Source organism: Rhineura floridana, chromosome 7 (genome assembly GCF_030035675.1).
Source record: "Rhineura floridana isolate rRhiFlo1 chromosome 7, rRhiFlo1.hap2, whole genome shotgun sequence".
Lineage (NCBI taxonomy): Eukaryota > Metazoa > Chordata > Lepidosauria > Squamata > Rhineuridae > Rhineura > Rhineura floridana.
The window spans coordinates 84,115,228-84,130,585 of record NC_084486.1 but is presented as its reverse complement, the minus strand read 5'-3'; the positions used below and the strand labels follow the sequence as shown (position 1 = coordinate 84,130,585).

Sequence of the window (15,358 nt, the reverse complement as noted above, 5' to 3'; positions counted from 1 at the left end):
ATAACAATTATTTACTGGGGTAGTCCAGGCTATAAATCAATTAAATAAGGATGACTAAATTTGTCTATCTTCAGTTACAATGTCCCTTGTGATATGGAAATGTCTATTTTAAAATGTAACATTAAACTCTCTCTTAAAAGAGAAAGTAGCAATGTATTGCTGCTTAGTTCCAACGTAGCAGGGATGGGGAGCCTATAGACCTTCAAATGCTTTGGGTCTACAGCTCCCATCATTCCTGACCATTGGCCATGTTGGCTGGAGCCAATGGGAGTTGGAGACATATGTCTTGTTCCCGCAAATTCTTCATCCTTGCAATATAGGGATGTTTACTTTCTGAATGTTTTTCTAATAAGAGTTTCCTCTGGTCCTGCATGATACTGTTTCCAAGCTGAAGTAGTAAAAGTTTAAAACAGAATCCATTCATGTTGTAGTAAAGAAAAGGAACTTGCTTCCCAACTGGCAAAATATATTTCGGTGACAATCCTATGCACGTTTACCTAGGATGACTGTGTTCCACATCCAAGTAAATGTGCACAGTATTGTGCTATATAGCATCTTAAGAGTACAGCCATCTCTAGTAGTGGGTATATTTTAAATATTACAATAAAAGCATGTGTAAATTTCACAAGCATACCAAACAGTATGCCCATTAGCTACTGGACCAAGTTCAAGGTTCTGGTCTTGGTATACAAAGCCCTGTGCAGCTTGGGACCAAAATACCAGAAAGATTGTCTTACCCTTTATATACCCAGTTGATCACTGCGCTCTGCAGGTGAGGGCCTCCTGCAGATACCATCTTATCAGTTTCCTTTTTTATTTTTTAGAAAGGTGGACATTTCCTCTTCATGCCTCAAAATTTCTGGATGTTTTACACCTCAAGGGGGGGCTATTCATTGAAGGCAGCTTTTACCAAGCTGTTGTCTACAGATGTTTTTAGACTACAATCCTCATGTGACCCAGGTAGCACTCCTGTGCAGGCCGAGAGCTGATGAGAACTGATAGTCCAAAATGTCTTGCTGGCAACAGGTTGAAGTACTGCTGAAAGAATTGCACTGGCTACCTATTAGCAACCAGGCTAAGTTCAAGGTTCTAGTTTTGGTGTACTAAGTCCTATACAGGTCTTTGGGACCTTAAAGACTGTCTTATCCCTTATATACCCAGTTGATCACTGCGCTCTGGAGGTGAGGGCCTCCTGCAGATACCATCTTATCAGGAGGTCCGTTCCACACAACATAGGAAACGGACTTTTAGGGAGAGAGAGAGAGAAAAAACTGTGTTTGCACTTGGCACACAAAGTGGCCTCCACCACCCTCACTGGCTACTGTGCTGCATTTGCAGTATTTTAACTTTTTTGCATCTCGGGAAAATGTTTGCTTGAGTGAGTGTCCCTTAGTTGGTGGCAGGGCAGGGCCTGGGAGGTGGTTAAGTGAGAGAGATTATGCTGGCTTGCTGGCTGAGGTTGCACTTGGTTTGACGTGCAAAGATCTGAGTAGCGGTCTCAGCCTCCCTCCCCACCACCCTTACCAGCAGAGAGACCACCATTGCTATCTTATGAATTAAAATAATTATTCTACTACCTCTGTATGTGTTTGTTTATTTTTAATGTTGTTTTAGGCTACTTAGATGTGCAGCAGCCAAGGCCAGCACCTTATAGGCTTTTTTAAAAAAAGTATCTGAAATGTAATTGTAGTGATTACTTTGGAGGAAAAGTAAAGTAATCAGTTACTTTCAGAGCAATTGTTAATGTAACGGTAATTGCTACTTTTTGGGCCATGTAACTGTAATTTATTACTTTTTAAAAGTAATCTTCCAAGCTCTGATTGCAGAGCACATGATTGGTTCACAGTACTGAATCGGATGTGTAACTATGCATCAGTCCAGCAGACAAAGGTTCCTATAGCACCTTAAATAAAATAAGTCTGCTTCTGCTAGTCGTCATGGAGAAAATTGAGGCACTGCAATTGGTTTATAAGGTGTTACAGGATTTCTTTTTACATTCCTCGCTGTAACAGAGTAATACAACTGCTACTCTGGATCTGTAACAAGGCAGGAAAACAAAACAGTGCTTGCAGCTGGGATCCAGCACTGATTTCCCACCCTAAACTGTTGTTCCTATTTGATACATTTCTGGCTTTGCACTCAAAGTTGACATTTGTTCCCTGTTAATGTTATCATTTTACTTGCTTATTGCATAGGGAATTGAAAGCACCTAGCAATGAAAGATAAGAAAATGTTTTTATATGTTAACATGCTTTATGGGTGGGGGTAGTTCCTCTTGAAAAAAGAATGCAGCTGTCATGGTTAAAGTTCTTTGAGAGTAGCCTTTTTTCAACACTTCAAGCTATATGGATGGAATTTGGTACCCATATAGGCCACACCTGTGCAAACATAATGGGAATAATCACTAGAGCTACCCATAACAGAGGATTGCTGGAGTTGCTGATGCCTTCTCCATCACTTTCAGGGGCTGATTGAGTAATTTTCCAGCTAGCTGCCCTCAGAAACAGCTAATTTGGATAGGTGGGAAATGAAAATAGAATTGTGTGTGGTTGCTTTGCAAGCATAACAACATACAAAGAGTCCTGCCAGATCAGACCATGTGATAGCAGGAAATAGGGCAGCATCCTGCTTTCCATAGTGGCCAGCCAAACACCTTTGGAGAGAAGCAGGATATGAAAGTAATATCCCTTTCTTCACATTTGCCCCTAGCAAGCAACTGGTTTTTATTTATTTATTTATTAAATTTATTAGTCTCCCATCTGGCTGGCTGTCCAGCCACTCCGGGCAACATACAAAATAAAAACATACAAATACATTAAAACATTAAAAATCTCAACAATAATAATAAAACCTAACCCACCCCAAAAGCCTGCCTGAAGAGCCAGGTCTTCAAGGCCCGGCGGAAGCTCATCATAGAGGACATGGCAGAGATCATTTGGGAGGGAATTCCACAAAGTGGGGGCCACAATTGAAAAAGCCCTCACTAGTCTAGCTGTTTTAACTGGTGGGACAGAGAGAAGGTCTTTTGAGGCTGATCTTGTTGAGTGGCATCCCTGATGATGTTTGAAGCGCTCCTTCAGATAGACTGGGCCGAAACCGTATAGGGTTTTAAAGGTCAGAACCAACACCTTGAATTGGGCCGGGAAAACAACCAGTAACCAGTGTAACTCCTTCAGCACTGGAGTGATGTGATCTCGCCGGCGGCTGCCTTTAATCAGGCAAGCCGCCACATTCTGTACCAGTTGCAGCTTCCAGACCATTTTCAAGGGTAACCCCATGTTCAAATCTCCACACAACCATGAAGCTCACTGGGTGACCTTGGGCCAGTCACTGCCTTTCAGCCTCAGAGGAAGGCAATGGTAAATCACCTCTGAATACTGCTTACCATAAAAAAACCTATTCATAGGGTCGCCATAAGTCAGGATTGACTTGAAGGCAGACCATTTTCCATTTATAATAATAATAATAAAATTTTGTTTTTGAGTCGCCTATCTGGCCGAGTTAACGGCCACTCTAGGCGACGTACAATAACAGGATAAAATACAATATAAAACCATAACAACAACGTTCAATAATTAAGCTACCCACTCTTACATGTAATCAGCAGCATTAAAAACTAACCCACCCCAGAAACCCCATAGGCCTGCCTGAACAGCCAGGTCTTCAGGGATTGGCGGAAAGCCATCAAGGAGGGGGCATGGCGGAGGTCTAAAGGAAGGGAGTTCCAGAGGGTGGGGGCCACAATCAAAAATGACCTCTCTCTGGTACGCACCAGCCTAGCTGTTTTAACTGGTGGGACCGAGAGAAGGTCTTGTGTGGCTGATCTTGTCAGGCAGCATAATTGGTGATGCTGGAGGCGCTCCTTCAGATAAACTGGGCCGAAATCGTATAGGGCTTTAAAGGTTAATACCAGCACTTTGAATTGGGCCTGGTAAACAACTGGTAACCAGTGAAGATCTATTAATACTGGAGTGATATGATCACGGCGACGGCTGTTCTTTATTAAATGTGCCGCCACATTCTGTACCAGCTGTAATTTCCGGACCATTTTCAAGGGCAGCCCCACGTAGAGCGCATTACAGTAGTCTAAGCGAGAGGAGACCAGGGCATGTATCACTCGTGGGAGAAGATGGACAGGAAGGTAGGGTTGCAGTCTCCGTATCAGATGGAGTTGATACCAAGCTGCCCGGCTCACTGCTGATACTTGAGCCTCCATAGACAGCTGTGAGTCAAGAATGACCCCGAGGCTGCGAACCTGGTCCTTCAGGGGCAATCTTACCCCATTAAACACCAGGTTTATATCTCCCAGCCTTCTCTTGTCTCCCACGAGTAACACCTCGGTCTTATCAGGGTTCAGCTTCAGCCTATTCCGTCCCATCCATCCACTTACAGCCTCCAGGCACTTGGACACGGTATCTACAGCCAACTCTGGTGAAGATTTAAACGAGAGGTAGAGCTGAGTATCATCCGCATATTGGTGACACTGCAGCCCAAACCTCCTGATGATAGCCCCCAGCGGCTTTATGTAGATGTTGAATAGCATGGGGGAGAGGATAGAACCCTGTGGTACTCCACAGTTGAGAGGCCAAGGGTCTGAAACCTCATCCCCCAGTGCTACCCGTTGGTGCCTTTCTGAGAGATAGGAACGGAGCCACCGTAAAACAGTGCCCCCTATTCCTAATCCCTCCAGGCGATCTAGAAGGATACCGTGGTCAACAGTATCAAAAGCCGCTGAGAGATCCAGGAGGACGAGGAAGGTATATTCTCCCCTATCCAACACCCTCCTCATATCATCCACCAGAGCGACCAAGGCTGTTTCAGTTCCATGTCCAGTCCTGAAGCCCGATTGGAATGGAATTTCTGTTTTTCCCAGCATTATTGTCTTTTCTAATGAATCATGTCTTCTCATGATGTGTCCAAAGTATGATAACCTCAGTTTCATCATTTTAGCTTCCAGTGACAGTTCTGGTTTAATTTGTTCTAATACCCAATTATTTGTCTTTTTCGCAGTCCATGGTATGCACAAAACTCTCCTCCAACACCACATTTCAAATGAGATGATTTTTCTCTTATCTGCTTTTTTCACTGTCCAACTTTCACATCCATACATAGAGATTGGGAATACCATGGTCTGAATGATCCTGACTTTGGTGTTCAGTGATACATCTTTGCATTTGAGGACCTTTTCTAGTTCTCTCATAGCTGCCCTCCCCAGTCCTAGCCTTCTTCTGATTTCTTGACTATTGTCTCCATTTTGGTTAATGACTGTGATAAGCTATTGATAATCCTTGACAAGTTCAATGTCCTCATTGTCAACTTTAAAGTTACATAAATCTGTTGTCATTACTTTAGCATTTTTGACATTCAGCTGTAGTCCTGCTTTTGTGCTTTCCTCTTTAACGTTCATCAGCATTCGTTTCAAATCTTTACTGGTTTCTGCTAGTAGTATGGTATCGTCTGCATATCTTAAATTATTGATGTTTCTCCCTCCAATTTTCACACCTCCTTCATCTTGGTCCAATCCCGCTTTTCGTATGATATGTTCTATGTATAGATTCAACAAATAGGGTGATAAAATGCACCCCTGTCTCACACCCTTTCCTATTGGGAGCCAATCGGTTTCTCCATATTCTGTCCTTACTGTAGCCTCTTGTCCAGAGTATAGGTTGTGCATCAGGACAATCAGATGCTGTGGTACCCCCATTTCTTTTAAAGCAGTCCATAGTTTTTCATGATCTAAACAAAGGATTTGCTTTAATCTATAACACACAGGGTGATTTCCTTCTGAAATTCCTTGGTCCGTTCCGTTATCCAATATATGTTTGCAATATGATCTCTGGTACCTCTTCCCTTTCTAAATCCAGCTTGGACATCTGGCATTTCTTGCTCCATATATGATAAGAGCCTTTGTTGTAGAATCTTGAGCATTACTTTACTTGCATGGGATATTAAGGCAATAGTTCAATAATTACTGCATTCCCTGGGATCTCCTTTCTTTGGAATTGGGATATATATTGAATGCTTCCAGTCTGTGGACCATAGTTTTCTTTTCCATATTTGTTGACACATTTTTGACAAAATTTGGACAGATTCAGTCTCAGTCACTTGTAGCAACTCTTGGTATGCCATCTATTCCTGGTGATTTGTTTCTTCCAAGTATTTTTAGAGCAGCTTTCACCTCTCATTCTAAAATTTCTGGTTCATACGGTTCCTCTGTGAATGAATCTGTCATCCTTTCATCTCTGTTATAGAGTTCTTCAGTGTATTGCTTCCATCTTCCTTTTATTTCATCTGTCAGTCAGTGTGCTGCCCTGTTGATTATTCAACATCTCTACTCTTGGTTTAAATTTCCCTTTAAATTCTCTAATCTTTTGGAATAGAGCTCTTGTTCTACCCTTTTTGTTGTCCTTTTCTATTTCTATACAATAACTATTGTAATAGTTCTCTTTGTCCCTACGTACTAGTCGCTATATTGTTGCATTTAGGGTTCTGACTGTGTTTCTGTCACCTTTTTCTTTTTCTTTCCTTCTCTCTTTAACCATTTGAAGAGTTTCTTCAATCATCCATTGAGGTCTTTCTCTCTTTTTAACTAGAGGTATTGTCTTTTTGCATTCTTCCCAGATAATCTCTCTGACTTCACTCCATAGTTCTTCTGCCATAGAACTAAATCCATCTAGTGGCCATTGCTGTATCTTGTAGCAGTGAATTGTATAAATGAAGTATGCTTTATGTGAAGAAGTGCATGTTCTGAATCTGTAAGTCAATTTCATTTGATGGCTCAAGTTCTAGTATTACACAAAAGTTTCTACACCGTAGAGTTTTATAAACCTGTTATGCTCCCCTCTTTGTAAATGAAATGTATTTTGGACTTTCTCATATGGAAGGTGCCCATTTTCCTTTTTGGTTGTACTGTTCTGGGTATTTATTGTTAATAAATCGTCCTTAATAAGGCATCCTCTATTGCTCCTGAATTAAAGCCAGTGGGGACAAGGTGATTGCACAATAACCATATAAGTAATTCCATCTATTTCACCTTCCCCATTCATCTATAGCTAACACCTTCTCAGCCTAGCCAGTAGGAAGTCAGTTTGAAAGTTGTGCTGCCACAGTCTATTGTAAAATGATGGCTGTAGTGGGAGCATCCAGCCTGTTGCTCGCTGGCAGCTTTCCACAGGCCAGATTCTGCCTTCAGGCTGCTGTTACTAGCACCATGTGGTAGCGGGAAATTGGAGCATTTAATTACCAGAATGCAGAAGGGCAGACTATGACAACATCTTCAAAATCATAGCAAATTAATTCAAATCTTTGTTCCCAAGTAACTGCAGCCCTCTCTATATAACAAGGGTGGAGAACCTTTTTCAGCCTGAAGGCCACATTCCCATCTCGGCTGTATCCTGAGTGCCTCCTGTCAGTGATGGATGGGGCCAGAAGCAAAAGCGAACAGAGCAGTCTTTGTACAGTAGGCAGCTAGTTTCTATGCACACTCACACACCACTGTCATTTGCCCATCCAGGCAAGCAAGAAATATTAGCAGAGTTGAAGAACACATTCTGGCCTGGCAAAAAACACTCAAGGAGAGTGCAAAGCAGGACCAGTGAGGACTGTGGCCGGGGGAGAATCTTGAGGGACAGATAGAGAGGCCTGGAGGGCCATATTTAGCCTGTGGACCTGAGGTTCTCCACCGCTGATGTGTATGATAGACTAGGATGAGATCTCTTGGTATCTCTAAAAACTGCTTCCTCTCATATCTTGCTGTGATGACCCATGCCAGGATTAACAATAAGCATGCACTTGTTTCAAAAGGCCACCTCAGTGTCCTCATCCTTTTGAACATTTTTTCTCCTGAAGAAGGAACACTCTTAGTAAAATTCCTCTTCTCCCGCCCCCCTTTTGTTTTTTTCCACAGGGTTCTGGCTAGTATGGACGATCATCATCATACTGAGTTGCTGTTGTGTTTGCCATCACCGGCGCGCTAAACACAGACTTCAAGCACAACAACGGCAGCATGAGATTAACCTGATTGCCTATCGTGAAGCTCATAATTACTCCACTCTGCCATTTTATTTCCGTATGTACTGCATGCAAGGAGCAAGCTGCCTTTCAAAGAGCAAAGAGCAAATCATTGGCATGTTGGGTTGGGTCACAGATACAATAGAGATTCACAACAAAGGTGGTGGAGATGGGTGCAGAGAGGTCTGCTGGTGGCTGGAGAGGACAATATGGTATGCTGTAGTATCCTGGGAGATTTGATCCTGTCCTTTCAGTCAGCTTGGCTGTACTAGGTAAAGCACCATCACAGCTAACTCTGTGACTAGTATGGGCAGGATCTAAATCTTGTGGATAAATGTCTGGGTCACATAGAGAGAGATTTGAATTGATTTTCCTCTGGATATTGTAGAGCAGCACTTTGCTTTGACCTGTTTTCCAGCTCTAGCCGTTGGTTAGTCTGTCATAAATGGAGGAAGTGGATTGACAGATTTCTTCACACATTGGTCTGGGCTGTGGCAGCAGCAGTGACAAAGCTGAGGGTTTTTTTTTACTTCCCACACCTTTTCCTCTGTAGCTGACACATCAGTGTCACTGGGAGCTTTACTAAGAAAGAGAAGCAACAGAGCAGCTATATGGTGCGGCGGCAGAGGGACACAACACCTAAGGTCCCTAGTCAAGAATATTGGTAGTGATGACTGGTGCTACTTCATTTTGCCTATACAATTTTTAATTAACTGTTTTATTTACTATTTAAAAAAGAGAAACTAATAATAGAGGTGGCCTACCCAATAGAGGAAAATTAAAAGGGGGAAATAGGATACCAGGACAAGCAGACAGATATAGCAAGAGGTAAGAAAGGGGAAAATGCCGTAAAGACTGGGTGCCTGGCTTAATTTATTCCTGAGATAGTGCTTTATATTGTGCTATATAAAGGAGAAATAGTTTCATCACGGGGATCCAGGTGTGTATTGGGTTTGTCTCTGACCTTTTGTTAGACATGGGAAAGACAATTTAAATTGGCTCTCAGGTGACCCTGGATGTAAAATTCCTAAATTTCATAGTTCTCTATGAAATCTAGGAATTTTATATTCTTAGGGATACTAAAAACGCCACATATAATGCTTTGGATTATATAAACTGTTTCCGAACTTATCTGTGGCCTATGTGTGCAATGCTTTATACTTCTTTTCCTCAGTTTCTTCCATCTGTAAAATGTGGCTACTTCCTAAAACAAATCAGGATGGATGATTTTTTTAATTAAAATAATTTGTTGAAATTAAATCAAAGGCCAAAGTATTGTTAAACTACTTTTAATGGTGCTTTCTGACAACATTTAAATTTGAACGATTAAAATAAACGAGAAGTTAACTTGTCCTCCCTGCCTCTCCATTTAGGATTTTTGCCAAATTATTTACTACCTCCCTATGAGGAAGTGGTGAATCGACCTCCAACCCCTCCCCCACCATATAGTGCCTTACATCAGCAATGTGTTACACCTGGCAGCAGCAGTGCGACACCAGACACAAGAAACCTACAGCCAGGCCAGACAGGCTGTCTGGCAGGAGCAGGAAGCAATAATGGAAGCACGGACAGCACTGCCTCCCCCAGCATCGGGGATCCCGAATCCTCCACCCCTCTAGTTGAACGATCAACCGCCAAGGCAACGAATGGCGAGCAAAGGAACTCCATTAGTGGGGCAGAGTTGGAAGAGATGGCTGATCATGTTCCCTGTTCTGACAAGGAGTCGGAGTGCAAGGAGGAACTGCTTAAGGATTACAACTCAGAAAGCTTAGACCACAACAGCGCCTTCTCCGATGCTAAAGACAAGACACCTGGCAGACACCGAAGGTTCACTGGTGACTCAGGCATTGAAATCTGCATCTGTAACCAGGGCCATCATGACAGTGATCTTAAGGAGTTGGATGGGTTAATTGATGATGGGCCCATGGACTTCTGTGATAGCTGCAGTGGCCATCCTCCGCATGGAGATGAAGAAGAAGGGCTTTTCAGTGCCTCGGATGAGCAGCACCGAGAGCATAACCACCACCACCTCCCCCGGCAGCCTGCTTGTGTGCTCCTGAACACCATAAATGAGCAGGACTCCCCAAACTCTCATGCCAATACATCCCCCAGCTAAAACACTCAAAGTCAGAAAGGAAATTCTACAAAAGGATAAATACGACTTCAACCAAAAACAAGTTGGTTCAGCTTTTGTCTTCAGATGTAACTATGGGAATAACCCCAAAATGTATGGAGGAAAGGGCAGAAGCTTCTGGGCCTTTCCCCCCCATATTGCCTCCCCTCTCCTCCATCTTGTTAGGGGCTTAAGATTAAAAGCGAGATCATTTTTATACATATAAAAAAAAGAGAGAGAAAAACTTTTCCTATTGCTGATTTTGGTGACGGTTTATTTGGTTGATGGTTTTCTTAACGTTTTCAAGACCGGCTTTATTTTATTATCAAGAAGACTTAGCTTGACCCTGTGAGAACAAGGAGTACTAGTGTGTCTCTTCCCCCTCCCCTTTCCAGGTGTCTTCCCGGAAGTCAGTGGCATTTGATGGCCCTGGCAGCCTGTCTAGTCAGTGCCATTGCGGGGTTAAAATGAATCCCCAGAGGTATGTAGGGGAGGGGGGGTTAACTGATACAGTGCTGTAACCTCTGGTGCATGGTTGGTTACAGCAACCTGTAGGAAGCTTTTTCCTCTTGAAGCTGGTAACTGTTAAGGACCAGTTTCTTCCAGAAAATAAGAACTGCTAGTCTGAAACCTAAACGTTTATGCAAAAAGCAGGTTTCAGATGCTGACTGAGTTTAATTTTTTTTAAAGCAACTTTGAGTATAATTCTTTTAAAGGCAAATGTATTCCTTCAATTGATGCCTATGAGTGAGACTCCTGGCAGAAGGAGCTGCCTTTTCCAGTACTGTGGTCTCTAAATAACTTTCAACTGGTGTGCTTTAATGCAACAGAGCAGGGGCTTCGCAACTTCAGGCCAGCACGCTAGTTAAAATGACAAAACGAAACCAAACACACACACACACAGAACAGGGCTGTCTTTTTGGCCAGCGTGCCTTCAGGTTTCAGCGATGCTTGTTGAACAAATGGAGACAAGAACTCCATCCACTGCAAAAGGATGACTTGCAGCGTCAATGTGGAAGACCTGTGCAGTATTTTTCTTTTCTTTGTTTCTCTTTTGTTTGTTTGTTTGTTTAGTCCAAATGTTTAGCGTGATGCTAATGGTGACCACTTAAAAGAATGGTGTGTCTGTGTTTCTCTTTATTGATCGCGGCAACAGGCTACTGTATAATGTCTGAGTGTGTATGCGTGTCTGACTGCAGTACATGCATGTGTGTTTCCTACTGGTGATATGAAACTTGTTGCTGTAAGACTGCAAAAACAAAACAAAAAAGACTGTTGCTTTGCTTTAAACAAACAGTGGAGCTTTTGTTAGTAACAACCCCAAGGGGGAAGGGAAAAAAAACTCAAGCAGCTGAAACTAACATTCCCTGGAGCGTTCCTGTGGAAGAGAGCAAGCCTTGGTTTCTATATTAAGTGTGATAGAGTTTTGTTTTCCCCTTTCCCTTTTCTTTAATTACGGTTGTCTGGGTCATTTAATGTCATAAATAGACTTTCAGATTTGATTGCTTGAAACCAAAATCAGTTTGAAATACGGTGTAAACACAAATATAATGCCTTTTTTTCTGATAATTCATGGACTGTGTCTCATTTTGTTTGGGGAAAGATAGAGCAGCTATATATCATGATGAAATAAGCTTTTTGCACTTTCAAGGAACTTAACTCGTGCCCATAATTATATGGATTAACTCAGGTCAGTGAGAGCACACCTTTATGTTTCACAATATACAAGGGATGTGTTGGGGTGTTTGTATATCACCATGCAAACATGCAAATAGGAAAGCAATCTCCTGACCTTCTTCATATATTACCAATTCCTGGGGAACCTGTCGCTCTTCCATATGTTACTGGACTATAACCCACATCATCCTTGATCATTGACCATGCTGCCTGGGGCTGATGGGAGTCAGAGTCCAACATCTGGAAGCCTACAGGCTTCCCATTCCTGGCCAATAACTATGACCAAGTAGGACAAGGTAGCCTGCATCCAGCAGCAGATTTAACAGTACCCTTAAAGGGCAATGAGAATCCTGTAATTAAGTAGGTTAAGCTGAGAGTGTGTCTGGTCCCAGGTCACCCAGTGATCTATATGGCTGAGCAGGGATTTAAACCCAGATATAGTCCAAGTCACTCCATCCATTGCACCACACTGACTCTCATTTAGATTTTCTGGAACCAAACCATCTCTGCCTTCAGCTCTTAGGAGAATTCACCTAAACACTGTTGCAGTGCAAATTGTTTGATCAGAGCTCTAACTTTACAGCTCAGGGAAACTAGGAACGTTACTATGAGATGCTTACTATAGACAACAACTTACACAGGCCAGATGCTGGTGTCATTTTGTCACGAATTGGGTTTATACTCCAATCCAGCATTAAGATCACCACTGGGGAGATGACAACTCCTGGCATGTGTCCAGACTTGAGTCAGGACAGTGGAGGAGAGGAAGGCGGTCACTCTGGTGCAGAGAAGACCCTTGTTCCCCCCAGAATGGAGACTGCTCCTTCCACTTCTCCCTTTGACCCTTCTGCCTCCTACATGTGTAAGAATTGGCAGTGCTGTTGAGGAACTACAAAGCCATCTATTTCACTTGGAGGCTAATCAAATGCTTCAGGAAGTTGCTGAGAGTTAGGCTAGAGTGACCCAAGAGAGGGCTAGAGGGGACCCAGTGAAGCCAGACAGTTTCCACCTCCCAGGTCTCTTTGGGCAGCAGATCCTGCTGCAACCTGGGGGAGGCCTGCTCCACCTGTGTCCCATGTGAGCCAGTGTGGTGTATGGTTAGAGTGTCAAACTGGGACCTGGGAGACCAGGGTTCAAATCCCTGCTCAGCCATAAAGCTCATTGGGTAACCTTGGACCACTGACTGTCCGTCAGCCTAATCTACCTTGCAGGGTTGTTGTGGGGATAAAATTGGGAGGGGGAGAAACATGTTTGCACACTACCTTGAACTCTGTGGAGGAAAGGTGGGATATAAATTAGAGAAATAGGAACGTAAGTGGAATCAAGATGATCCTCTGTGGCGCAGAGTGGTAAGCGGTGGTAATGCAGCCGAAGCTCTGCTCATGGCTGGAGTTCGATTCCAATGGAAGGAGGAAGTCGAATCTCTGGTAAAAGGGGTCGAGGTCTTCCTTGGTCGGTAAAATGAGTACCCGGCATATGCTGGGGGGTAAAGAAAGGCCGGGGAAGGAACTGGCAATCCCACCCCATATATACAGTCTGCCTAGTAAACGTCGCAAGACGTCACCCTAAGAGTCGGAAATGATTTGCACTACAAGTGCGGGGACACCTTTACCTTTACCTTTAAGTGGAATCAAATCTTTTCTCCTGAGATTTTCATGGAGTTGGAGGGACATAGTGTCCACATAGGAGGGGAAAGGAGACTCACACTGTTTAATGCTTCCTATACTTATTAAGGACCGCCCCCACCACCTTTCACAAAAAGCCAAAATCAGTTTTGCACTAGGTGGGACTGAACTCATTTTCAGAGAGAGCCTCGCTCTGTATCTGTTACCCAGTTGTCCTTTGGTTTTAATTTGATTCTGTCCTTCGGTTTGTACTGGAGTCACTTCCGATGTTTTCAAAGCACATGTAGGAGCTGGGTAGAATGTTGAGTCCTTGCATTTTTGTAAGAGCTGCAACAACACTCTTGGGTGTACGTTTATGTGTGCAGCATGGACTCATTCAGTGTAACAGAACCTTGTCTCCTCCTACCCATCGCATGCTATGTGTGCACAAAGGTACTGTGCCAGGTCTTTACCTGGAATAAGAGGTCTGTGCATGCTTCCTGTATTTCTGTGTTCTTTGAACAGCACGGGAGGGCTGGGTCAAGATATGGGAGGCATCACAGATTCTGTGAAATAGCCTAGCACTGAGTGTGCCTCTTGGCACACCTTGCAGAAGAGGGGGAAGAGGACTTCGTTATGCTCTACAAGGGCCCTTCTGCATGCAGGTGCTGTGTCACTGGAGCAAACATTTTACACATAAATATAAGGCAAGAATGCAACAAACACATGTTTGTGAATACACATCAGGCAGGTACACTGATCAGGCAGCTCAGATTGCCATAATTCACTGGCCAAGTGTACACCTGGTGCCAAACCCACCATTTCTGTCATGTACATATGAAGTTGTCCTTGGTGAACCATTGCCTTCTCTGGAAAGCAAGATGAGAAGCTTGATCCTGATGGTGTCTCCGGATCTGGAAAACGTTAATGCTCCGTGTCAGATTGGTAATGTAGCACAAGTAGGCACTTACACTGTGGTACTAAAAGCTTGTTTCCTGAGCCCAGTAAGGGTTGCTAGGGATGTGGTCATCTCTCATGCAGCCAAAATTAGCAAATTGTGGTTGGAGTTTTGAGATGAGTCTTATTTGAACTGTGCTGCTGGGTCAAGAAACTTCTCAGTGTACTTACGACCTTGGGAGCTCTTCACAGTTTTATCTGCAGTGCATTGATAGTTCCAGATTTTATAGAACTAGTACATGTGCTCCAAAGCAGATTTCATATGTTCCCCTGTCGGGAGCAAACTGAGAAATGTCACAGGTCTATGTTAAAATAGAAAAATGAAACACATTGAAACTCCATAATACTGCTTTGCTACTCAGGCCCTGCACCATGTGCTACAAACATATGATTCTTTGCCCAGGAAGTCCACTTTCTGCACTCAAAATTTAAAAAAAGAAAGTGTCTTTAAATTTCCATAAAGTTGTTCTGTTATTCATGTATCACTCCTATGCCAGAAACCTGGAAGGCCAGATTCCAATCCAGACTGGAGTTTGCATTATCCAACCCAGACTCTCTGAGGTCAGTTCAGTGTGGAACCCAAAGGTACGGCTGGGGCTTGAGCTCTTATTTTCCAAAGTGAGTAGAGCAAAATAAAGAAGGGACAGCAGGTTGTGACAAAATTCTTTCCCAGGAGCCTTTAATAAATGCTGCTTGCCTGTTTAAAGGATATTTTCCAATCATTGTGGAGAAAAGAAGAAGAGTATCATTAGAATATCAGCTTTCACTAAGGTGTTTTAAAAGTTAACGGATCCTTTATTGTATTCGGTTTCTTCTTCATTGCATTAAAAAACCACACACAACACACAAATTCTACAATCCTGAATTTGGCTGATTGCCAAACTACATGCTGAGCACTTCAGCAATAGTTTATCAACAATACCAAACTACATGAGTAGCTGCATGAGTTACTTGAGTTACAGAGAGCAAGTCAGATGATACTTTATTTATGCCAGCC

The 15,358-nt window shown here is 43.1% G+C and overlaps 1 protein-coding gene across 5 annotated transcripts in view; it reads left to right on the top strand.

Annotated features, from left to right (window-relative positions):
• WBP1L (WW domain binding protein 1 like) overlaps positions 1-11,692 on the top strand; it is an 83,430-nt gene extending 71,738 nt beyond the window's left edge. For all 5 annotated transcript variants that reach the window (XM_061636145.1, XM_061636144.1, XM_061636146.1 and 2 more), the window contains 2 exons: positions 7,907-8,068; positions 9,384-11,692. In XM_061636145.1, the coding sequence (XP_061492129.1) occupies positions 7,907-8,068; positions 9,384-10,126 (905 nt within the window). In that variant the 3' untranslated portion in view covers positions 10,127-11,692. The remainder of the gene's footprint in view (positions 1-7,906; positions 8,069-9,383) is intronic.
• The last annotated feature ends 3,666 nt before the right edge of the window (positions 11,693-15,358 follow it).